This window comes from Manihot esculenta, chromosome 18, assembly GCF_001659605.2.
Source record: "Manihot esculenta cultivar AM560-2 chromosome 18, M.esculenta_v8, whole genome shotgun sequence".
In the NCBI taxonomy this organism is placed as follows: Eukaryota; Viridiplantae; Streptophyta; class Magnoliopsida; order Malpighiales; family Euphorbiaceae; genus Manihot; species Manihot esculenta.
This window is the reverse complement of record NC_035178.2, coordinates 8,009,084-8,033,584: the sequence shown is the minus strand read 5'-3', so window position 1 is coordinate 8,033,584 and position 24,501 is coordinate 8,009,084. Positions and strand designations below refer to the sequence as shown.

The 24,501-nt window shown below is 28.5% G+C and overlaps 4 protein-coding genes across 4 annotated transcripts; 2 read left to right on the top strand and 2 right to left on the bottom strand.

The window, feature by feature from the left end:
• Positions 1–2,914: 2,914 nt before the first annotated feature.
• On the bottom strand, positions 2,915–5,347 carry LOC110606181 (receptor-like protein EIX1). The gene is made up of 2 exons (XM_043953085.1): positions 4,456–5,347; positions 2,915–4,333 (listed from the first exon to the last, which is right to left on the bottom strand). The coding sequence occupies exons 1-2, from the start codon at positions 5,345–5,347 to the stop codon at positions 2,982–2,984; spliced, it is 2,244 nt and encodes a 747-aa protein (XP_043809020.1). The 3' UTR covers positions 2,915–2,981.
• An 848-nt stretch (positions 5,348–6,195) lies between these two features.
• Positions 6,196–9,361, bottom strand: LOC110606334 (receptor-like protein EIX2). The gene has a single exon (XM_021745089.2). The coding sequence runs from the start codon at positions 9,238–9,240 to the stop codon at positions 6,475–6,477; it is 2,766 nt and encodes a 921-aa protein (XP_021600781.2). The 5' UTR covers positions 9,241–9,361; the 3' UTR covers positions 6,196–6,474.
• A 5,034-nt stretch (positions 9,362–14,395) lies between these two features.
• LOC110606392 (alcohol dehydrogenase) lies at positions 14,396–16,747 on the top strand. The gene is made up of 10 exons (XM_021745180.2): positions 14,396–14,557; positions 14,641–14,777; positions 14,867–14,913; positions 15,012–15,337; positions 15,418–15,500; positions 15,605–15,680; positions 15,821–15,882; positions 15,975–16,070; positions 16,168–16,329; positions 16,428–16,747. The coding sequence occupies exons 1-10, from the start codon at positions 14,521–14,523 to the stop codon at positions 16,542–16,544; spliced, it is 1,143 nt and encodes a 380-aa protein (XP_021600872.2). The 5' UTR covers positions 14,396–14,520; the 3' UTR covers positions 16,545–16,747.
• Positions 16,748–21,521: 4,774 nt separating this feature from the next.
• On the top strand, positions 21,522–23,868 carry LOC110606180 (alcohol dehydrogenase 1). Its single transcript, XM_043953366.1, has 10 exons — positions 21,522–21,644; positions 21,728–21,864; positions 21,940–21,986; positions 22,075–22,400; positions 22,489–22,571; positions 22,673–22,748; positions 22,834–22,895; positions 22,975–23,070; positions 23,168–23,329; positions 23,426–23,868. Exons 1-10 carry the CDS (start codon positions 21,608–21,610, stop codon positions 23,540–23,542), a joined length of 1,143 nt encoding a protein of 380 aa, XP_043809301.1. The 5' UTR covers positions 21,522–21,607; the 3' UTR covers positions 23,543–23,868.
• Positions 23,869–24,501: the final 633 nt, after the last annotated feature.

The following is a 24,501-nucleotide window of genomic DNA, read 5'->3' as shown; positions in this document are numbered from 1 at the left end:
GCGGGAATTGCGTTTGGTAAGCTTAATGATTAACAATGTTACAGATGTTTTTATTTTTTCCACGTGGCTGAGAATTTAGCTAAATTAAATGTTATTGTCTAGTAGTATTATTTTTGCTACTTTTTGGCAATGAGAGATACCATGATGAACATAGAAATGCTAAATGTTAGATACTAATTACTCTTCTCATCATAACATCTTCTTAATTAATTGAGCATTGTGCTTGGTGCCTAACAGGTTAATCTTTATTGAATTTTTTTTTAATTATGACAAAAAATTTATCTAAATAAGATTACCCTTTATTGAAGGCATGAATGGAAGTGCATGGATTGGTCTGGTCACATATTCATTCTCTTTATTGTACAGTATATACTGCAGAAAAGTTATGACTGAACAAGCTGGTTTTGGTGATGCATCAATCTGGATCACACGATTGGCCGGTTCTATGTCATGATGAAACATCACGCATGCATCATCAGAAAGAAACAGCCTTGTTCATTTGTGATCATTTTGCCTCGCAGTATTTGGATTCCTTTTCTCTCTCCCTCAGCAATCAAAATTTGACAGGAATTAAATATCTAATTTGGTAAATAAAATACATGCTTGTGAAATGTGTTACCGGAGTGGCTTTTTTACGGATACAAGGTTAAAGAAAGAAGCAGTAGCCACTGTAGCCAACGGTTCCCGAAATGGAACTCTCTTTCTTTTTCTTTTTTTCTTGCAGAAGAAAGCATAAAGATCATAGCTGGCTTCTGTTCACTTGTGAATGAGACGCACAGAATAAATCTTCAAAATCTAATCCCAATGATCGATGGCCATACACTGTACAGTAAAAAGGCCATTTTTCTTAATGTTGGAAAGAAAAGCAAAGTTTAAATTGGACACCTACAAGAGAGCCTTTCTCAAATCTCCTATGAATATGAGAGAAAAAGGGCTCAAATCTTAATGAGAGAGATAGCTATGCAACAATTCCTATGACTATGAGATGGGTGTTTGATAAAAGTTCCTTTGCTTTTCATCATCTTATTAACAATTCCTATGACTATGAGTTTTGGGTTTAGGTCTATTCAGAGACTTATCCTAATCCATTGTTTATTTTTTTAATACAGGTTTCAAGAACCATGTCCTGTTATATTTTGACATTAATGTCTATATATCTAATTACCCATGAATCATTCTGTTCTCTTTTTGCAGCCTATTTCTTCAATTTTTGCTTAATTTCTTAATTAATTGACCATGATCATGATCTGTCCCCTAATAATTAAGGATTTTTCATATTTGAATTTAGTTGTGACAAGGAAAATTGTCTCATATTTTTTTTTATTATTATTTTTTCAATTAATTTTCAGAAGGGGTATGAAAAAATAAAAGAAAATGTGCCCAAAAGTAAGGCAAAGATAATGGGAAAGGAGACCTATGTTTCACTTATAAATGTTAATGATGCCTATCCTGAATTGGTATATTTAGAATTATAATTGTCTTTGTTGAATGAGGCTTCAGGTTTAAGCTGCAACTTAGTTGTTGGAACTCATCATTCTCCCCTGCATCAACGCTATTTTTTTTTCCATTTCATTATTTTTTTTAAATAAAGAGAAAATTAATCTTCTAATAAAAAAATCTCATTCAATGTTGAAATTAATTATATAATTAAAATAAAAATAAATTTAAAAATTATTTAAATTAATAATAGCTGACTTCTTGTTAATGCAATATATTGTATAGTAAAAACCATATATATATATATATAATTATTTTTTTAATTTTTAATATTATATTTTAAAAAAAGATTGAAATTACTTAAATTATTAACAATGATAGAAAATTGGGATAGGAAAAATTATACTAATAAAAAGGAAAGATGGCGTGAGAGAGAAGTGGGACCTACGGCCCACCTGATTGGGCAGCAACGCATGGCCACCGAGTCTACCGACCGGCCCATTATGAAAAATAATAAAATCTCGTGGGCTTTGTCAATGGACCCCACCCCACTCCCTAATTACCAGCTATCTTTTTTTAAATATGATTTTCTTGTTCACATAGGCTTGCACGTATTCTAAAATTCCCAAATTATTAGATGTCGCTGCTCAATATTACTATTATTATATTATACAGTAGTATTAGTATTATTATATTCTCAATTTCATTATTGGTTATTAATGATAAATTTTGTATCAATATTACTTTTTTTTTTTTAAAATTTACATATATATCCTAAGTTTGGTCTAGTGAGAGACAATTCTCATTATTAAAAATATAATTATTTTCTTTCGGTACTCATAAACATTTTTTTTAAATTTATTTTTGTATACATTAAAATTGATTATTTTAAATTATATCAATTTAATATTTAAAACTATTCATGCAAATAATTAGATATAAAGATAAAAAAAATTCTGAGTATGCTCTTTTATTATATATATAAAAGAAGATAATTTCATTGCAGAATATTTTGTGACAATATTCTAAGTTACTGGCTGAAAGCTTTTTTTTTTTATTACTGGTGGTGTCTCTATGTATTGGATAATTTAAATGAAATTGGTTGTATTTTTTTAACAAATCTAAAAAGTACAGATTATAATTAGTAAATGTGAAATTCATAAAAGTAACAAAAATATTATTTAAAATATTTAATTAAAAGAATTGTTAATTCATTTAAATTAAACCAATTACCTGTTATCAAGAAATTAAATAACTAAAATGTATATCAAAATTTTTAATGTAAATTCGAATGATTATTTTATTGGTAGAATGAAACTTAAGTGACATAGTTATTTTAAATTAATCAAGAAAGAGACCAATTATTATTATTATTATTAACAGAAATTAAAAATGAAGCATCTGCTTTTATTTTCAATTGAATCTGATTAGAAGCAGGAAGGGAAAAACATGATGAAAATACAAGCGCAGGTCTAGTTCTTGATGTTCACTATTAGAAAATATAAAAATGGTGACCACAATTACGGACAAAAATCTTAAGGATGTTACTTTGGCAACCATTTCATCAGAAGGAATGAATCCTTGCCATGAAGTTTCTGTTGCAATCTTCTATTGTAGACTGCTTTTTTCACATAAACCCAATCTCCAAATTTGTTCAAGAGTTGGAAAAAGGCATGTCTACAAGAACGCTTCAACAATAAAGTGCTTGATACTCCCCAAAAGCCAGCACTGAATCCGAGACCCATGCCAGCATAATACCATTTCCAGAATTCATCTTTGTCTTCTTCATTGTATCGACCATCGTGGTTGGATTGTGGATCTGGAATACCATCTTCTATGCAGCGTTGCGTAAGAGGCAACCCACAAAGTGCAAGATTATTAGAAAATGAAGAAGCATTGAAGCTCTGAAGCTGAGTGCTGGACGGAATTCTCCCAGACAAACTATTATATGACAAGTTCAAGGTGTTGAGAAAATTTAAATTAGCCATGGTAGCGGGAAGTCTGCCTGACAGATGATTATGAGACAGATCAAGTGATTCCATTTCCTTCAAACAACCGATCTCTTCGGGGATTGCACCAATCAACTTGTTGTTGGACAGGTTCGATTGCTTAATTTGTGAGAGGCTAGATATTTCCCTTGGAATTTCTCCTTCTATTTTATTGCTTGAAAGGTCAATTATCCTAAATTGTCCAAGATTTTTGTCGCACAGGTAATTCTGTCCTTTCCAAAGAACCAATGCTTCGTCAATATAAGAATACCGCTCATATCCTTTCCAGTAATATTTATGATCGATTGTTTTAGTCCAATTCCCATCAGCCATGGCACCTAAATTCTTGAGGCAGTTTGGTATGGTTCCAGTGATATTATTTATAGAAAGGTCCAAGATTTGAACATGTTTTAGTTGACAAACTTGAGAAGGCATTCTTCCATAGAACTGATTCGATCGTAGGCTCAGATATTGCAAAGAGGTAAGGCTTTCTCCAATCCAAGTGGGTACATTACCTGACAATTTATTACCACTTAGGTCCATGAATTTCAATCTAGTGCAATCCTTTAAAGCCAAAGGTAATGGTCCAGATAAGGCATTGTATCCTAAATCCAGGGTTTCAAGTTTCGAAAGTGATCCTACGGAGGCTGGAATTTTACCAATCAAATTGTTGTTGGCCAAATTCAAAAACACGAGAACCTTCACACTAATCAAACGATCAGGAATTATTCCAGAAAATAAGTTTCTTGAGAGGTCAAGGTAGATAAATGGCCAATCTACTGATCCAATTTTAGAAGAAATAAAACATGTGGGAGATAGAGGCGAAGGCAACAGACCATCAAAACGATTATAGCTTATGTCAAAAACTAAAGGATCATAATCAGAAAGCTGGAATGTATAAGTTCGTCAGTGATTTTTTCCGCTTTGCCAGATAGATTTTGAATCAAGTGAGAAAGTGGTATGCTGAGATTGTTGTTTGATAGGTCTAAAGAAGCCAATCGAGACATGTTTCCGAAGGATTTTGGAATACCACCCACAACTGAAGTATTAGCGAGATAAAGCCCTTCAAGAGAAATCATATTCCCAATTTCGGCTAAACTTGAACCTTGTAAGAGGTTGGAAGAGAGGTCAAGCTGTACAATATTTTGAGTGATGTTAGACAACCATGGGTGTATTGAAAGAATCACAAGGTTATTATCAGAGAGATGGAGAGTATACAGTGATGAAGAAGAATTGACTGGGGAAAGAGTTGGAGGAATCACACCCCCAGAAAAGCACGATGACAGTGCCAAGCTTTCTAGATGAAGGAGCTTGTTAACTATTTGCAACCAATCACTGGGTCTAGCAAGGGGATTGCCACTCAGATCAAGGTAACTTAAAGAAGAAAGACCAAGCCAATCAATGTTTATTAAATCATGAAAATGATTATAACTCAGATCAAGATCCTGCAAGCTGGAGAGGTTGGCAAGCAGAGAAGAGATGGTTCCGGAAAATTTAGCATCTTTGAGATTCAAGTATCTCAACTTGGAGAGTGAACCATTGCTATCAGCTGGGAAGTGAGTACCACCAAAATCATTCCAACTCAAATCCAAGTAAGTAAGATGTCTCAATTCAAGCAAAGAATGGCTTAACTTACCTTTGAGCGCACCATCCTGAAGATCAAGCTTTCTAATGTGACCAGTTCGATGGCTGCAAGAGATGCCTCTCCATTTGCAGCAATCTCCTTTGTCTTCTCGTCTGCCCCAAGAAGAAAGAACATCATGGTCGTCAATGAGGTCACGTTTGATACTTAGGAGTGCGAGTCTCTCCCTTTCTATGCATCCACTGTTGAAGTGAAGGGATGGTTTGATAGGCACTAAAAACAGGAGCACAATAACAAGCACAGAAAAATGATGAAGGAATCTCTTGTGTGTTATAACCATGGTCTAGGAATCAAGTAGTAGTCTTTAGGATTGTCAATTTATAATTCTCACAGGCAATTGATCCTTCTATTTATGTAATGCTCTGCAACATGATAGCATAATACGTAGAGCAGCTACAGGCTTCAGTTGATGCTTTGAATTTGCACCAATTAAAAAATAGGCAATCAGATGATTACCAACATCCAACGAAGTTTTGATGAAATTGTTATTGAATAAGAAATCTCGAAAATGAAAGGAAATAAAAATTTGAAAATACAAAATTCTTATACATTTTGTATTGATTAACTTAAATTTATATTTGGTTTTGTTTGATATGTTTATTTTATATTTTATTAACGTTTAATTTTCATGTCTTTTTAAATTTAATCTATTAATAATTTTTTTCAGATCTTATATTATTATATATTCCATATATTTATAATTTATATTATTTTTTATCTTTTCAACTCTATGAATTTTATGCAATAATTTAATTTAATACCTGAACTTGGTTTTATTTTTTAAAGAGATAAATTTATATTATAAAATTAAATAATAATATAATTATGTTATAATATACACACATATTTAATCTTGTAATTTCATTTTATAAAAAATAAATAACTTCATTTTGTAAAAAATAAAAAATTTTCATAAAATTTTATAATATTTTAGAATAAAATAAATATTACTTTTTTCAAAAACTATAGCTCGCTCATATTATTTAATTGTATTTTTTAATCGTCAACCACGTCTCTTGTGCAAGTCTTTTCCTTGCAATAGAAGGGCAGCGTAGTGGGCCACACGAATGGTGAAGATGATCCTACTGATACATAAAAGAGAAAATAGTACAAATAGCAAACTGACGATTCATGAAACAAAAAAAAAAACTCAAATTTCACATTCTTGGAGAAGCAAAACATAATCAAAATGATGAGCAACTAGCTAATATGGTGAAGCAAGAGCAAGTCCTACTATCAAAGAACAGTGGAGAGGAAGAAAATAAGAAAATGAAAAAAAAAAACGCAGAAAGATAGTTAATCATAAAATGCAAATTATTTGTTAATATTCTCAAACGTGTCAAATTTAAAAAGTAAAGAATTTTAAGGATGTTACCTTGGCACCCATTTCAGAAGAAGGTATGAATCCTAGCCATGAAATTTCTGTTGCAATCTTCTCTTGCAGAATGCTTTTTTCACATAAACCCAATCTCCAAATTTGTCCAAGAGTTTGAAAAAGGCATGTCTACAAGAACGCTTTAACAGTAAAGTGCTTGATACTCCCCAGAAGCCCACAACGAATCCAACACCCATGCCAGTATAATACCATTTCCAGAAGTCATCTCCGTCTTCTTGATTGTATCGACCATTATGGTTGGGCTGTGGATCTGGAATACCATCTTCTGTGCAGTTTTGTGGAAGAGGTAACCCACAGAGTGCAAGATTATTAGAAAATGAAGAAGCATTGAAGCTCTGAAGCTGAGTACTCGATGGAATTCTCCCAGACAAACTATTATATGACAAGTTCAAGGTGTTGAGAAAATTTAAATCAGCCATGCTAGCAGGAAGTCTGCCTGACAGATGATTATGAGAGAGATCAAGTGATTCCAATTCCTTCAAACAACCAATCTCTTCAGGGATTGAACCAAGCAACTTGTTATTGGACAAGTTCAATTGCTTAATCTGTGAGAGGCTTGATATTTCCCTTGGAATTTCTCCTCCTATTTTATTGCTTGAAAGGTCAATTATCCTAAACTGTCCAAGATTTTTGTCACTCTTGTAATTTTGTCCCTTCCAAAGAACTAATGCTGTGTCAATATAAGAAAACAGCCGAAAAGTTTTCCTATAATTATATACATGATGGATTGATTTAGTTGAATCCCTGTGAGCCATGGCACTTAAATTCTTGAGGCAATATGGTATGGTTCCAGTGATATTATTTACAGAGAGGTCCAAGATTTGAACATGTTTTAATTGACAAACTTGAGAGGGCATGCTTCCATAAAACTGATTGGATCGTAGGCTCAGATACTGCAAAGAGGTTAGGCTTTCTCCAATCCAAGTGGGAACATTACCGGACAATTCATTACCACTCAGGTCCATGAATCTCAATTTAGTGCAATTCTTTAAAGCCAAAGGTAATGGTCCAGACAAGGCATTGTTTCCTAAATTCAGTGTTTCAAGTTCCGAAAGTGATCCTATGGCGGCCGGAATTTTCCCAATCAAATTGTTATTAGCCAAATTTAAAAACACGAGACCTTTCCCTCTAATCAAACGATCAGGAATTATTCCAGAAAATAGGTTTCTTGAGAGGTCAAGGTAGATGAATGGTGAATCTACAGATAGAGGCAAAGGCAATGGACCATTAAAATGGTTAGAACTTATATCAATAACAAGATAATTGGAAAAATAAGTTCGGCTGAATGAAATATGAGGTAATGTCCCACTGAAATTGTTATGAGAAATATTTAAATATGAATGGACATAAGTAGAATAGGAGTCCCAGAACCACCAGGGAATGGAATCAGAAATTCCAGAGTCAGAGATATCCAGTGAAGAATAATTTTTTTGACTTCGGAGCCATTTAGGGAAATGAGGTCCCAAATTGTTGGATCGAAGATTTATTTTTCCTAGATGAAATGGAGGAACCCAGTTGAGACTCACATTCCAAATGAGAAAATTACCAGATAAATCCAACTCTTTCAAGATAGATAGATTTGAAAAATGATCTTCGGATATGAGTCCATTCAATGAATTCCAACTAAGATCCAAAATTTCTAGCTTGGATAGACGTCCGATGCTCTTGTCTATGGTCCCATTCAAGAGATTGTTTCCAAGTTCTAGATCTCTTAAAGATGAAAATCTTGTAAGATCAGGCAATAAACCTGTTAATCGAGCTCCGGATACCCATAAGAGCACCAGTGATTTCTCCGCGTAACCAGATAGATTTTGAATCAAGTGAGAAAGTGGTACGCCGAGATTGTTGTTTGATAGGTCTAAAGCAGCCAATCGAGACATGTTTCCGAAGGATCTTGGAATACCTCCCACAAGTGAAGTATTAGCGAGATCAAGCAATTCAAGAGAAATCATATTCCCAATTTCAGCTAAAATTGGACCTTGTAAAAGGTTGGAAGAGAGGTCAAGTTGTACAATATTTTGACTGATGTTAGACAACCATGGGTGCATTGAACGAATCACAAGGTTATTATTAGAGAGAACGAGGCTAGACAGTGATGAAGAAGAATTGATTGGCGAAAGAGTCGGAGGAATCACATCCCCAGAAAAGCAGCTGGACAGTATCAAGCTTTCTAGATGAGGGAGTTTGTTAACTATTTGCAACCAATCACTGGGATTAACAAGGGGATTGCCACTCAGAACAAGGTAACTTAAAGAAGAAAGACCAAGCCAATCAATGTTTGTTAAATCATGAAAATGATTATAACTCATATTAAGATACTGCAAGCTGGAGAGGTTGGCAAGCAGAGGAGAGATGGTTCCAGAAAAATTAGCGTGATAGAGATCCAAGTATCTCAACTCGGAGAGGGAACAATTATTATCAGCTGGGAAGTGAGTACCACCAAAATTATTGAAACTCAAGTCCAAGTGAGTAAGATGTCTCAGTTCAAGCAAGGAATGGCTTATCTTACCTTTCAGCAAACCAAATCGAAGATCAAGCATTGTAATGTGACCAGTTCGATTGCTGCAAGAGATGCCTGTCCATTTGCAGCAATCTCCTTTGTCTTCTTCGATGCCCCAAGAAGAAAGAACACCATAGTCGTCAATGAGGTCGTGTTTGATACTAAGGAGTGCGAGTCTCTCCCTTTCTATGCATCCATGATTGATATGCACTAAAAACTGGACCACAGTAACAAGCACAGAAACATGATGAAGGGATCTCTTGTGCGTTATCACCATGCTCTAGCAATTGTATAATTGTAAGTTTACTGCAAAATTCCTTACAATTATATAATTGTATAATTGTAAGTTCACTGGAAAATTCCTTCACTGACCATTGAAGAGTAGTTAGTTTCGAAGCCAAATTGAATTGAAATTCCTTCATTATTGTAGCTTTAATATATTTTCACAACAGTAAAATTATAATTTTATTAAACATAAAGAAATCCAATTATTAAAATATGTTTTTATATATGTTAAAAAGATTAAATTTTCTTTACAATTATTTAAATTATTACATTTTTAATTAAAATAATATATTTTCCATAAAATAATTAATTATGAAAAGATTCACATTACAAAAAATTTAAAATTCGTATTAATTTTAATTTTGTAGTTTGTCCACCGTCAAGTCAACCACGCTATGTGCACTTTTTTCCAAATGACTGACACGTTGGAGAGCAGAAGTCAAGTCTACCCTGCCAACCGCGTGCAAAAATTTTCCTTGAAGGGCTGCATGGTGAGTCACAGCCAACGTGTATAATTAGCTATAAATAATATACCAGTAAACTCATTGATAGTTGATGTCCATTTGGAATAATTAAAATTAAAATTAATTTTAAATTATTCGCTGCAAATACATTTTAGAAAAAAATATGCAATTGAAATTACATTTACAATTAAAAATTATATATTTTTATTATTATAGATGACAATTGTATAAAGGTAATAGTACTATGTAGGCCTGTGCAATCGGTCGGTTCGGTTTCGAATCGAACCGAACCGAAAAAACCAAAAACTGAAGTGTTAAAATTTTAAAAATCGAAAAAACCGATTATAATGATATAATCGAATCGAACTGAACCGATAAAAATCGGTTCGGTTCGGTTCGGTTCGATTCAAACCGAAATCTGCCATAGTTCTTGGTATCTGTGTTGGGGCTGCCATAGTTCTTGTTCTGTTCCTTATTTCTCTCTGGTTCACTTCTAAACGCAACAAGAATAACAATACTGCCGCACAATCTAAATTCAAGTCATCTATTAATAATCCCACAATCTCCAGCGTCTCCAAGGAAATCCAGGAGATACACTTAGACCCTTCGCACCTGGCATCTGTTCCTAAACCGCTTAGCCTGGACCCAGTGCCGAAATCGGAACCAGTCCTGCTTCTACGGTATGAAGAGGCTACTAGTCCGGTCGGTGAGCGAAACAGAATTCACATTGAGATTGGGAAGGATCACAGAATATTGTATCCGGAGCGTGCTGGTGGGTCAGGCCACAGAAGCGGAGAGACCCGGTCCGGTGCTCGTTCTGGTGATCAGGCCGGTGCATCTATCGCGGTACCAGAAGTTTCACATTTGGGATGGGGCCATTGGTACACTCTCAGAGGGGGGAGGCGAACGCCTGGGCCGAAAGGGTTGGGTATCAGAGGGGCAGGGGAGGGCTTGGGCTTGGGCTTGGACTTGGGATTAGCCATGAAATCGGTTATTTCAGTTTGATCGGTTATTTAACACGTTTAAACCGAACCGAACCGAAAATCGAATAATTTTAAATATACTAACCGAATCAAACTGATCATCCCGATTAACCGAACCGAAAAACCGAAATTAATCGGTTCGGTTTTTCAGTTTAAACCGAAATATGCACAGGCCTAGTCCTATGTTTCTCTTCACCTGTTATAGCATCACTCACCCTCAAATTAGAAGAATCATTAAATAAATGCATTTTCTTGCAATATCCTGTTGCAGCATCACCCACCCTCAAATTGAAAAAATCATTGAACAAACATATTTTCTTGCAATATCCTGTTGCAGCATTACCCATCCTCAAATTGGAAGAACCACTTAACAAATGCACTTTCTTGCAATATAAATAAAAACAAATACAGTTTTTTACAATATCAATAGAAGAATTGAGTAGAATCAGTGAAAAATCAGAGCAAAGTTTGGTGAAGAATATTGTTTGAATTTGAAGAAGGGTGAGAGTGAAAGAAAATTTCCATCAATTTTTCTAATGTTAATTTTTAGTTTTTATTAGATAAAAAGTAATAGCGGATTATATATATATATATATATATATTTTCTCCATCATATTAATATAAATAATTTAATTTAATCATATAATATTTTATATTTATTTCACGCATGTGCTAATTATAAAATATTTAAAAAAACTATATAAATTTTATAAAAATAATTAACTAATTTGTATCAAATTTATTTACTTAATATAACTGAGAAAATATTTAATATAAAAATATAATAAAATACTTTAATATAAATTGGAGATTAAGAAATTTAAATGTTAAGAGTTTGGAGTTTATATAATTAAAAAATATTTAATATAAAATTACTATAAAATATCTTAATATATAATAAAAATTGAGAAAATTAAAGTGAAGATTTTAATTAGACTTTATCTTTTTTTATGATTAACCGTAAATTTAAGAGATTATATATTTTATTAAGAAAAAAATTTTAAGAATTGAATTATTTATTATTTAAAAATATAGAAAATAAATTGTAAATCTTTATAAAAATTTTAAGGATTATAATATAATTATATTTTAACATTTAAAAAATATATAAAAATTTATTACCTTAAAGTGCAGAAGGTAATATATATATAAATTATTTTTTATTATTATTTTAAATATTACGTGCTGTTTTAACCCTAATTATTATTTAGAAATATTTCTCCCAATCTTTATTTTTTAATATAAAGTCTCTTGTATAATAGTAATATAATCCATAATATCATATGCAAGCGATATATTTATTTAAATATATTTTATAATATAAACAGTGGTAGAATCTAATGTTAGCATTCACTAGATTTAATTTAAAATCGAATCAAATTGAATAAATTAAAAATTAAAATTTTAGTATTTATACAAATCAAATCGAATTAAATAAATCTGATTCGGTTCAATTCAATTTAATTTCATCGGTTTGAATTTTTAATAAATTTTTTATTTTTTACTCTTTATTCTTAATATTTTAAAATTTAATTAAAATATTTTAACTTTAATATGATTTAATCTCTTTAAATTATTAAAAATAATATATTATTATTACTAATTGGTTTTGGTTTGATTTTTAGATTTTTTTCTAATTAAAATTAAATCAAATTAAAATAATCAAAATTTTTAAAATTAAAAATTGAATCTAATCGAAATGTATAAAAAATTAAATTATATTTACAAAATAATTTGATTTAATCGATTTTTTTTTATTTCAATTCTCGTGGAATCGAGAGGTCAGGAAAACTGCCAAAAAAAATTTTTTTAATTAAACATGTATAGTAAAATTTATTCTCTTTTATTAATTGGTATTTAAAATCCTCTTTTAGCCTTCCAAAAATTCATAAAAAATTTTAATAGCTATATAAATTTTAAATTTTTATTAATTTATCCCTCAAATTTTTAATTACATCTTAAATGACTTCCAATATATATACTACAATTAAAATTGAAACATCAAAATCAATCAGTTATCACCAAATAAACACAAAAGTTTAACAAAATATTATTTTTAAATTTTTATATTTATAAATTAAAATTTAATTACTAATTTATTTTTAAAATTAAATGAAACTTAATTTAATAACTATATATAATCTTATATTAATTTTCTTCCTGTTTAAATTTAAAAATTTATTTTGTTTATAATATGAAACTTTAGAAACTAAATAATTTAAAAAATTTTAAAAATGTTCCGATTAAAAGATCAAATAGTTATGAAAAATGAAATTAGAAATACTAAATTATTATATTCTAATTGTAAATTTTAATAAATAATTATTTTATTAATAATATGAAACTTTAGAAACTAAATAATTTTTCATTAAAAAGTATAAACTAAGCGTTAGATTTTCAAATCTAAAAGCTATATTATAAATTATCAAAAATTAATTGGATATAATGAAATTCTGCATATTAATTCAACAATAAAAAAAAATTAAACATCTAAATGCAGAAGGGCTAAAATAGGTATTTTATCTTTTATAAGTTATGACTATAATGATCTAAAATGCTTCTATTGGAATTGCGATAATACCAACTTCACAAGAAACCGGTTCAAAACCATCAGAGTCCATCTTCAATGGCAGGGATTTTTTGGCCACGAGAAAAAATGGCAAGCTGAGGTGGACAATGCATAACAATGACACTTAGGAATTTTCATAAGTATCAAAAAAAGAAAAAAATAATTATCTTTTTCAAGAGAAAATCATTTTTTTTACTGTTTAAACACAACATTAAAAAACAAAATATGTTACTAAAATTTATGTATTATATAAATATTAATGGTATTAATGAGACTATTAAAATTTTTTTTAGACGAATAAGTAATTTTTTATTAAAAAAATATTTTTTTTGAATAATTTTTTTATTATTTTAAGTATAAAAAATATAAATAATATTTTTGACAAAATAAATAGAGTCTTAAATTATAAATTAATTTGGTGAATAATTCCAATATAACATAAATAATCTACCTCTAATTTAAATGAAAAAGATAATTTTAATTTAACTATTTGAACATAGACCATTTACTTTCAACTAAATTACAAATGTAATTAATTATATAAAACTTAATTTTATAAAATTTATATTTAACTTATAAAAATTGAAATTTGAGTTTATTTTTCTTATAATATTAATTTCTATGTATTTCACGAACTATTCATGAGTTGAATACTATTAAATTTAAGTTTGACTCATTTACTAAATTAATCTAAAAATTAAATTCGAACTTATCATATTTAGAAATCAAATCGATTAGGATAGAGTTTTTATCCAACCAACTTTCCAACAAAAACAAAGTTCATTAATCCAATTTGTGCTCGATGGATAAAAATGACATTTTGGAATTTTCATAATATAGCTTTGAAAATATATAACAGTAGCCAGCCACTAGCCAACTATGTATTGCGACAGCCATTGTTATATCTTCTTCAACCTATACGAGTAGTCTCTGTCTTGTTAACTAAACTTTTCCTTTTCATATTTGTAATTTAGATTCCTTCAAACAAAACTGAATAAATTAAAATAATATGATAACATAATAATGAAAATTTTAGATGAAAAAATTCATATTAAAAAAATAAATGTAATAATAATAATAATAATAATAATAATCTGAGAGGAATTTATTGATCTCGGCCCATAAATAGCACCCTATCCAGCAAGTGGGATAATAAGCCACTTCAAAGATAAGAACAGTTGTAGAAGTCTGCTACACTGTATAAGGCTGTGCCTTTTGATTGTCTCTGCAACGTAAAAGAATTGAAAGAAACAGCCATGGCAACTACTGCTAATCAGATTATACATTGCAAAGGTAAAAGATCAAAACCTCGTATGATCCTGACCATGTGCACTTGTCTCTGTTGATTAACATCTTTGTATATTTTGTTTGTGCAGCTGCTGTTTCATGGGAAGCAGGGAAGCCACTGGTTATAGAAGAAGTGGAGGTGGCACCTCCACAGGCCATGGAAGTCCGTATCAAGATCCTCTTTACAGCTCTCTGTCACACTGATGTCTACTTCTGGGAGGCCAAGGTAAGAAACCAAACTTAAGTTGTCAAATTATGACAAGATCAGACACAAATTTACTTGATTCTGAAAATTTTTTTCATATGCCCTGGCAGGGACAGAGCCCTTTGTTTCCTAGAATTTTTGGTCATGAGGCTGGAGGGTATGTGAAACTCTGAAAAGTCCTAGTCTTATATGAGTTAAATTCATGTGTCTGATCCGAACACAAGTTCACTTCTTTTTTTTTCTGGGTTTGTTAAGGATTGTGGAGAGTGTTGGTGAGGGTGTTACCGAACTCAAACCAGGCGATCACGTCCTGCCTATATTTACAGGGGAATGCAAGGATTGCGCACACTGCAAATCAGAACAGAGCAATATGTGTGAGCTCCTCAGGATTAATACAGAAAGAGGTGTGATGATTGAAGATGGAAAATCAAGATTTTCCATCAAGGGCAAGCCCATTTACCATTTTCTTGGGACTTCCACTTTCAGCGAGTACACTGTTGTTCATTCAGGCTGTGTAGCCAAGATCAACCCTTCAGCTCCTCTTGACACGGTCTTTGTTCTCAGCTGCGGATTTTGCACGGGTACATGGATCATAAGACCTTGTAAACTAGTAAACCATCTGTCGTTTCTAATGAATTAAATTTTGGGTTTTTGTTTCCAGGATTTGGTGCTACGGTTAATGTTGCTAAACCTCCAAAGGGCTCAACAGTGGCTGTCTTTGGACTAGGAGCTGTAGGCCTTGCCGTGAGAATCTCCTATCTTTCTCTTATATTTTAGTTTGATTAAAGCTTGTTCTCCTTATGTTAATGGTTAGGAAAATAATCACATGTTGCTTCAATGAGAACTAGGCTGCTGAAGGGGCCAGGTTTTCTGGGGCTTCTAGGATTATTGGCGTTGATGTGAACCCAAATAAATTTGAACAAGGTAGGGTATTCATTTCTTAGTCGTGTTATTCTCTGCATAAATAGTTGAATCTCAAATAAATGGCTGCACAAAGACTGATCACGACAGAAATGGAAAGAAAATGAAAGAAAATTAAATGCAAAGTTCTATCTTGTCTGCAGCAAAGAAGTTTGGGGTAACCGAGTTTGTGAATCCAAAAGATTACGACAAGCCAGTTCAAGAGGTTTGTGGATGGACCCCCTTTTCAGCTTAAACTTATTACATCAATTCCTGCTTTTAGAACGAGTTCATATACAAGAATATATACTTAAACAGGTACTGGTTGAGATGACAAATGGAGGTGTAGACAGAAGCATAGAGTGCACAGGCAATGTTCAGGCCATGATTTCTGCATTTGAAAGTGTCCATGATGTATGCATTTTGTTTTTCTTAGTGGCTAGAATTTATTCAAATTTGATCTCCTCAATTCCATTTTCCATGTTTAACGATCCAAAAATTTTTGTGTCAGGGCTGGGGTGTGGCTGTTCTTGTGGGGGTGCCTAGCAAAGATGATGTCTTCAAGACTCATCCCCTCAATTTCTTGACAGAAAGGACTCTCAAAGGTACTTTCTACGGGAACTTCAAGCCCCGCACAGACATCCCCTTGGTTGTGGAGAAGTACATGAACAAGGTTAGCTAATATCACTTCCCCCTTATGGAAAATAACACAACCATAGACAAATAATACATTGTGTACTAATTGATTTCTCCAATTTTTTTTTCCAACAGGAGATCGAACTCGAAAAGTTCATCACTCATTCAGTACCATTCTCAGATATCAACACAGCTTTTGATTTAATGCTTAAAGGAGAAGGCATTCGATGTCTCATTCGAATGGAGGAGTAGATCCAATCTTCAAGCAATTCAGTCTCTTATTGTAAAATAATAAAAGTTGGTATAATCGTAGCCTCTGCAAGACAAGGCCAGCCTTCATGTGTTCAACACATTTGGATAACAGAACATCTTGTCAGTGTGTTTTTATTGCAAGCTTTCTCTATGACAATACTACAGTGAAGTATTTAATTAATGGATCATAAGTATTTTCTTTCGATTAAAGCTCTGCTAAATTCTTTTCAAAGTTAGAAAAGTCTGCAATTCTTATTAAAAGTTGGGATTCTTATCAAAAATCTTTTTATCTGCATCCAAAATTTGTAAAATGTCAAAGCAAATTATGACACGGACTAAATTTCTAGCAATGAAAGTAAAGGTTTGAATTTTAGAAAGAGAAATCTTAGTTACGTCAGGTGAATCAAATTTTGATCCTTGCTCACTTCAAGGTGCAATCTAATAGATCTATTCATGTAAATATTTTTTTTTATTTATTTATAAATTGGGATTTGAAAATGCTCCTTTCAATTAAATTTAATTATAATTTATTATTTTTACATTTATTTTATTAGTTATAATATAAATAAACATTACATAAGATTTCAATCCGTGACGAATACCTATTTATTTATTTATTTCCGAAAATGAGAAATTCGTTAAAGAGTTCAAAACCTTTTTATTAATAAACTTTTTTTTCCTTGCAATTACTATGCGATGTGACTTAAAAAAAAATAAAAAAAGGAAAAATTCAACGGCAGCCTAGTGGGCCACAGCCAACGTGTAGAATGGTGAAAATTATCCTATTTATAAATAAGATATCAATAAACTAAAGATAATTGATGTTTATTTTTTATTTATAATATTTGTTAGTTTTTTATTTTACGTAAATAATTTATTATAATAAATATGTAAAATAATTATATTATATATAAAAATTATCAAAATATTGATAGATTGTGAGAATGCACAATTTCTAAATTTTATGTTTTATTTTTAGAGGTATTTTTTAGTTATTTTAGAAAATATTTAATTATAAAAAATATTTTATGATACAATTATAAGCTGCTAAAATATAGAAATATATAATAATTAAATTTTTTAAAAAATAGACTCGCTAATTCAATGATTAAGAGGAATAAGTTATATATATATATATATAATTTAATTTTAATTTTACTTTTTTTAGTGGATATCAAAATTAATATCGTATATTTAAATAATCTAACTCATTACCTATTACACTTATATATATATATATAGATTTTAAATTTTTTTAAATTTAAATAATCTAACTCATTATCTATTACACTTATATTTTTACAAATTTAAATTTTATATTTTAAATTTAAATAGTTGATGAAATTTATTAAATAATTTAATTATAATTATTCATAAAATTATGTTTTTTAAAAATTTAAAATTTATTTTCTTAACACTATTATAAAATATTTTTTTTAAAGACTTATACTTTAAGACAAATAATAAATTTATTATTAATGATTGTTATTTAAATTAAAATTTTATCTGTCTCAAAAAATTATTTTATTTATTTCTAATGATAAATTTTTCAAGATAAATAATTATTGATTTTTAAATATTATTTATTATTTAATTTTAATTATTAATTTTTGAGATAGATATTAATTTATTTTTATATATTATATTATATGTTTTTAATGATGAATTTTTGAAGGCAAAAATATATTAGTTTCTAAAATATTTTTTTTTATTTATTTTTAATAGTGAACTTTTTTAAAATAAAAACTAATTAGTTTTTAAATAATATATTAAATATCTCTAATTTTTTAAAATTAATTTTATTATATAAAAAAATTTAATCACTTTTAAATTTATTAATAAAATATTCATCATTCCCATATAAAAAATATTATATTAATAAAAATGTTATATTATACTTGTATGACATTTTATTGGTATATATTAAAATAAACAATTATAATTAAATTTATATTAATAAAGTTAATTCTAATAAATAAAATTTTAACTAACTAGATATATATACAATAATAATTTTAAAATTTTAAAATATTTTAATTATATTATATAATTACTTAAATTTATATCATAAAATAATATTTTTAATTACAATTATACTTAAAATTTTATAAATTATAAATAAATTTTGATATATCATTAATTTATTTTAAGAATAGAAATATAAAATTATAAATTATAAATAAAAAATAATAAAAAGAGTGTCTATGATCTGTACAAAGCGCGCACAATCGACATGGATTCAACATAACTAAATCCTTTTGTTTAAGTTTTTTATTTTAATATTTTTATACTTTATCATGAGTTTAAACATAAAAATTATAAAAACATACATAAAATCTAAAAAACATTTGGAATATGATCAATAATATCATATTTAACATATTTATTGTGAATAATTATTTTAATTCAAATTTATATTTATAGTGATTTAAATATATTCTTAAAACACAAGGCATTTATTATCTAATATCATAATTTTTTTATCATTTAAAAGTTAAATTTATATATTTAAAAAAAATTTTCAACTATAAATAATATAAATATAATTATAAATAATGTATTATTATAATTTTTATATTAAGAGTATATTCATAATCTAATATTTTAAATTTATTTCTCTTGTAAAATTAACTTGATTTTCATTAAAAAGTACATTATATTTGGTGTTATATTATAATTTAAACAAGATATATATAATAAAAAAATTATAATATAATTATTTTTGGTATTTATAAAATTAATAAATTAACTACAAATTTATATTTTAACTAATTTAATTAATATTCTTATTCCATTAATTTTTTTGTAATATTATATTACAATTTATATAAGTATTTATAATTTGTAATTAATAAATAATTTGTAATATATATAAAATTAAAAAAAAGAGAGATGAGGAATAACAGGACTATTAAAAATATCCCTAATTATTTAAAAAATAAATAACATTATAAAAAATTATAATGAAACTCAATATATTTGTAATTATATTTTTTAGTTTTTATTTTGACATATTTTTTATGATCTATAATTTATATGAGAGGTAAATAAAGGAATTATTTAAAATATCCATTATATATTTATATTTATTAAAATAAAGACTAAAGTTAATTAATTGATTTTAAATATTTATTATTTAAATTAAAAATTTATATATATTTAACATTCATAATCTTTTTTTACTAAAATTACTTTAAGTAAAATTTTATTTTATTATAATTCAATTAAGACAAAAAGGTACTCTTATTTTATAAAAGGAAAAATTAAAATATAATAACTTTAATATCTGATGAAACATTAAAAAAATTTAAAAATAAATTTAAAAAATTAGTTTTTCCTTTTAAATTGATTTGTATTAAAATTTTTAAAAAACTAAAAAAAAATGAAACTTTCCTTTCACCTTTAAACAAAAGAAAATTAAAATAATGATTTTAATATGTGATGTAACATATATATATTTTTAAAAAAATAAAATAAATTTTTTTCTTTTAAATTTATTTTTATAAAAATTAATAAAAATAAAAAATAAAATTAATAAAATTTTAACTCTATTTAAATTTTTCAGAATTATAATATATCACATTTAAAATAAAAATAAATTATAATACTCACGAATTTAAGATGATAAGTGTACGAGAAATTCAATATTTATGGCTGGTTTGTCATGTTTAATTTTATAAAATAAAATTAAATAAATTTTTATAAAATTATTTATAATTTTATTTTTATATATGATAAAAAAATTTTAACTAAAAAATTTTAATTTTTTATTTTAAATTAAAATTTTGTAAAAATTCAATTAAATTAAATTTTTATAAAATTTTTTATTCGAAACAAAGTATTAAAGTTTTAAAGTTTAGAAAAAAAAAGTGTGCTTAATATTAAAAATTTTTAATATTTAAAATTTAGAGAAAGTGTGTATTTTAAAAATTTATAATAATTTTTTAAATAATAATTAAATTTTGTCAAACTTAATCGTGATAATTAATTTCAGATAATCATTACAAAATTAAAAAATTTAACTTTCTGACTAAATTTTTTTTTTTTTGAATTTTAACATTTCTAACTTCTATTTAAACTTTTTTTTTTTAGTTTATTATGAGTTTCAACTAAAGCATGTGTAAATTCTCTTAAAAAGTTAGTAATATGATCCACAATATCATATGTAAGTAATATATTTATTATTACAACTAGCAAAATTTAGAATATAATTAATAATATAAAATATATTTTAATTTTTTAAAATAATTCATATGATTTTTATAGATTTAAGCATTTAACATGTTATAATTTTACTTTAAATTTTTAATAAATTAATTTCAAATAATATAGAGATATAAATATATATTTTGATCAATATTTATTATTTAATATTTTAAATTTATATTTCATATAAAATTAACTCAATATTTATTAAATGAATTTTTATTTGGTGATTACATTATAATATTGAAACAATATTAGTAAAAATATAATTAAATTATTTACAATTTTATCAAATACAAAATTTCGTATAAATGTGTAATTTTTATTTATATTATTTTATTATTATTTTTAACTGAAAGTTGAGGATTGTTATATTATTTACAATTTTATCAAATACAAAATTTTGTATAAATGTGTAATTTTCATTTATATTATTTTATTATTTGTTTAATTGAAAATTGAGAATTAAGATAATAAAATCTGAAATTTTTTAAATTTATTTAATTACATGTATTTCAAATTTATTTTGATACACTTACCATTATAAATTGCATTCTATCCACTGAACCGGATGATAAGTCACTTCAAAAATAAGTTGAACAGCAGTAAAAATTCGATTGACCGGAAATAATTAAATTTTATATAATGTTAATAAAAAATTAATAAATAAATATATATTTTTAAAAAAGTATATGAGTAAATTTTTAAAATATAATAACTAATTAATTTTTATTTTTTTATACACTCGTCTTCATCCTGTTAACTTGTTATATCATATAAACGTTCTATAATTTTCCCTATATAAGGCTCGGCCTTTTGATTGTCTCTACAACATAAAAGAATTGAAAGAAACAGCCATGGCAAGTACTTGTAATCCGATTATACATTGCAAAGGTAAAAGATAAAAACCTCGTATCATCTCGACCACATACTCTTTTCTCTGTATATTAACATCTTTGTCTATTTTGTATGTGCAGCTGCTGTTTCATGGGAAGCAGGGAAGCCACTGGTTATAGAAGAAGTGGAGGTGGCACCTCCACAGGCCATGGAAGTCCGTATCAAGATCCTTTTTACATCTCTATGCCGTAGTGATGTCCACTTCTGGGAAGCCAAGGTAAGGAAACAAACATAGATATGAGAAATGATCAGACAAAAATTTACTTGATTCTTGTTTTATCTACGCTGGCAGGGACAGAGCACTTTGTTTCCTAGAATTTTTGGTCATGAGGCTGGAGGGTATGTAAACCTCTGCCATGAGTATTTCATGTGTCTGATCCGAGCACATGTTCACATTTTTATCTTTTTTTTGGGGGGGCTTGTTAAGGATTGTGGAGAGTGTTGGTGAGGGTGTGACAGAACTCGAACCAGGCGATCACGTCCTGCCTATATTCACAGGCGAATGCAAGGAATGTGCACAGTGCAAATCGGAACAGAGCAATATGTGTGAGATCCTCAAGGTTAATAAAGACAGAGGTGTGATGATTGAAGATGGAAAATCAAGATTTTCGATCAAGGGCAAGCCCATTTACCATTTTCTTGGGACTTCCACTTTCAGCGAGTACACTGTGGTTCACTCTGGCTGTGTCGCCAAGATCAACCCTTCTGCTCCTCTTGACACAGTCTTTCTTCTCAGTTGCGGATATTGCACTGGTACATGAATCATAAGACCTCGTAAACTAGTAAACCAGAGTGTACCTAATTTTTTCTGATGAATTAATTTTTGGGTTTTCGTTTCAAGGATTTGGTGCTGCTGTTAATGTTGCTAAAACTCCAAAGGGATCAACAGTGGCTGTCTTTGGATTAGGAGGTGTAGGCCTAGCTGTGAGAATCCCCTTTCTCTTATGTTTTAGTTTGATCAAAGCTTGTTCTTCTTATGTCCATGGTTAGGATAGTAATTACACTGTTGCTTCAATGAGAATTAGGCTGTTGAAGGGGCCAGGATTTCTGGGGCTTCCAGGATTATTGGCATTGATGTGAACCCAAATAAATTTGAACAAGGTAGGGTATTGATTTCTTAGTCGAGTTCTTCTCTGCATAAATAGTTGAATCTCAAATTGAATACATAGTTTTATGTTGTCTGCAGCAAAGAAGTTTGGCGTAACAGAGTTTGTGTATCCAAAAGATTACGACAAGCCAGTTCAAGAGGTTTTATTACATTAAAGTCCAGCTTTTGTATTAGAAATGTTGTCTGAAGAGATCATATAAGTATATAATCCTTTAACAGGTACTTGTCGAAATGACAAATGGAGGTGTAGACAGAAGCATAGAATGCACAGGGGATGTTCAGGCTATGATCTCTGCATTTGAAAGTGTTCGTGAAGTATGCATTTTATTTTTCTTAGTGGCTAGAAATTTATTTAAATTTGATCTCGTCAATTCCATTTTCCATGTTTAACGATCCAAAAATTTTGTGGCAGGGCTGGGGTGTGGCTGTTATTGTGGGGGTGGCCAATAAAGATGACTTGTTCAAGACTAATCCCTTCAATTTCTTGCTAGAAAAGACTCTCAAGGGTACTTTGTTTGGGAACTTCAAGCCCCGCACCGACACCCCCTTGGTTGTGGAGAAGTACATGAACAAGGTTAGCTAATATCACTTCCCCTTTATGGAAAATAACACAACCATAGACAAATAACACATTGTGTACTAATTGATTTCTCCAATTTTTTTCCAACAGGAGATCGAACTCGAAAAGTTCATCACTCATTCAGTACCATTCTCAGAGATCAACACAGCGTTTGATTTAATGCTTAAAGGAGAAGGCATTCGATGTCTCATTCGAATGGAGGAGTAGATCCAACCTTCAAGCAATTCAGTATCTTATTGTAAAAAAATAAAAGTTGGTATAATCGTAGCCTCTGCAAGACAAGGCCAGTATTCAAGTGTTCAACACATTTGGATAACAGAACATCTTGGAAACATGGTGTTCTCCATTTCTAGTTTTGCAGATGAAATTACATGTTTGGTTTTTTACTGTGAATGTGTCTGTCTGAGTGAGATTGCTGTCTGCGTGTATATGGACAAGTTTGGTTCCAATATCCCATACTGGGGAAATAATGTGAGTTTGCAAAATATAAGTTATGAAGAATGCACAATCTTCAGTGGCTGCTTTTATTTTTATTGGAAGCTTTCTCTTTGTTAATACTACAGGGAAGTGTTTAATTACTCGTAAAAAATACCCAAATTTTAAATTATTAATAACAATTGTTATTCATAAATAAATATTTTAAAATTAACCAAGTATTTTTTTTTTTTTTAAAATAGGGGTTGGGGGAGTCGAACCTTAGACCTTTCAAGGCTACAGGATGCACTTTCCACCAGACTAAACCTTGGAGTTTAAATATAAAATACTTTTATAAATTTAATATAAATTAACCAAGTATTTAAAATTATTATTTCAAATATAAATTTAATATATGTATATTATAAGTATCAATTTTTAATATTTGATAGAAATTTTCAAATACTTTTATAAATTTGATTATGACTAATATTTAAAATAACGTATTTATACATAGGATTAGAAATTTTTAAATTTGCATAACAATAACAGTTTGAAAATATTTGTATTCACTTTTGGGATAATATTTTTATAAAAGATACAAAATTAATTTTTAAAAAATCTCATAAAAAATAATTTTTAATAATTTAAAAAATGTAAGAAGATTTATTTTAAAATAGAAAAATAGTTAAATAGTCACTATAAAAAAATTATTAGTTCTAAAATAATTTATTAAACTAATAAATTAAATT

What these genes read in the sequence shown, in the direction of transcription:
- LOC110606181 (XM_043953085.1), bottom strand. Translation starts at nt 5,347, where the DNA reads ATGGTTATAACACACAAGAGATTCCTTCATCATTTTTCTGTGCTTGTT. An exon ending in TAATACTTCAGTTGTGGGTG is followed by an intron (nt 4,334 to 4,455) that starts GTATTCCAAAAT and finishes GAAAAAATCACT; the next exon opens with GACGAACTTATACATTCCAG.
- LOC110606334 (XM_021745089.2), bottom strand. Translation starts at nt 9,240, where the DNA reads ATGGTGATAACGCACAAGAGATCCCTTCATCATGTTTCTGTGCTTGTT.
- LOC110606392 (XM_021745180.2), top strand. Translation starts at nt 14,521, where the DNA reads ATGGCAACTACTGCTAATCAGATTATACATTGCAAAG. An exon ending in CAGCTGCGGATTTTGCACGG is followed by an intron (nt 15,338 to 15,417) that starts GTACATGGATCA and finishes TTTTGTTTCCAG; the next exon opens with GATTTGGTGCTACGGTTAAT. An exon ending in TAGGAGCTGTAGGCCTTGCC is followed by an intron (nt 15,501 to 15,604) that starts GTGAGAATCTCC and finishes AATGAGAACTAG; the next exon opens with GCTGCTGAAGGGGCCAGGTT.
- LOC110606180 (XM_043953366.1), top strand. Translation starts at nt 21,608, where the DNA reads ATGGCAAGTACTTGTAATCCGATTATACATTGCAAAG. An exon ending in TCCACTTCTGGGAAGCCAAG is followed by an intron (nt 21,865 to 21,939) that starts GTAAGGAAACAA and finishes CTACGCTGGCAG; the next exon opens with GGACAGAGCACTTTGTTTCC. An exon ending in TAGGAGGTGTAGGCCTAGCT is followed by an intron (nt 22,572 to 22,672) that starts GTGAGAATCCCC and finishes AATGAGAATTAG; the next exon opens with GCTGTTGAAGGGGCCAGGAT.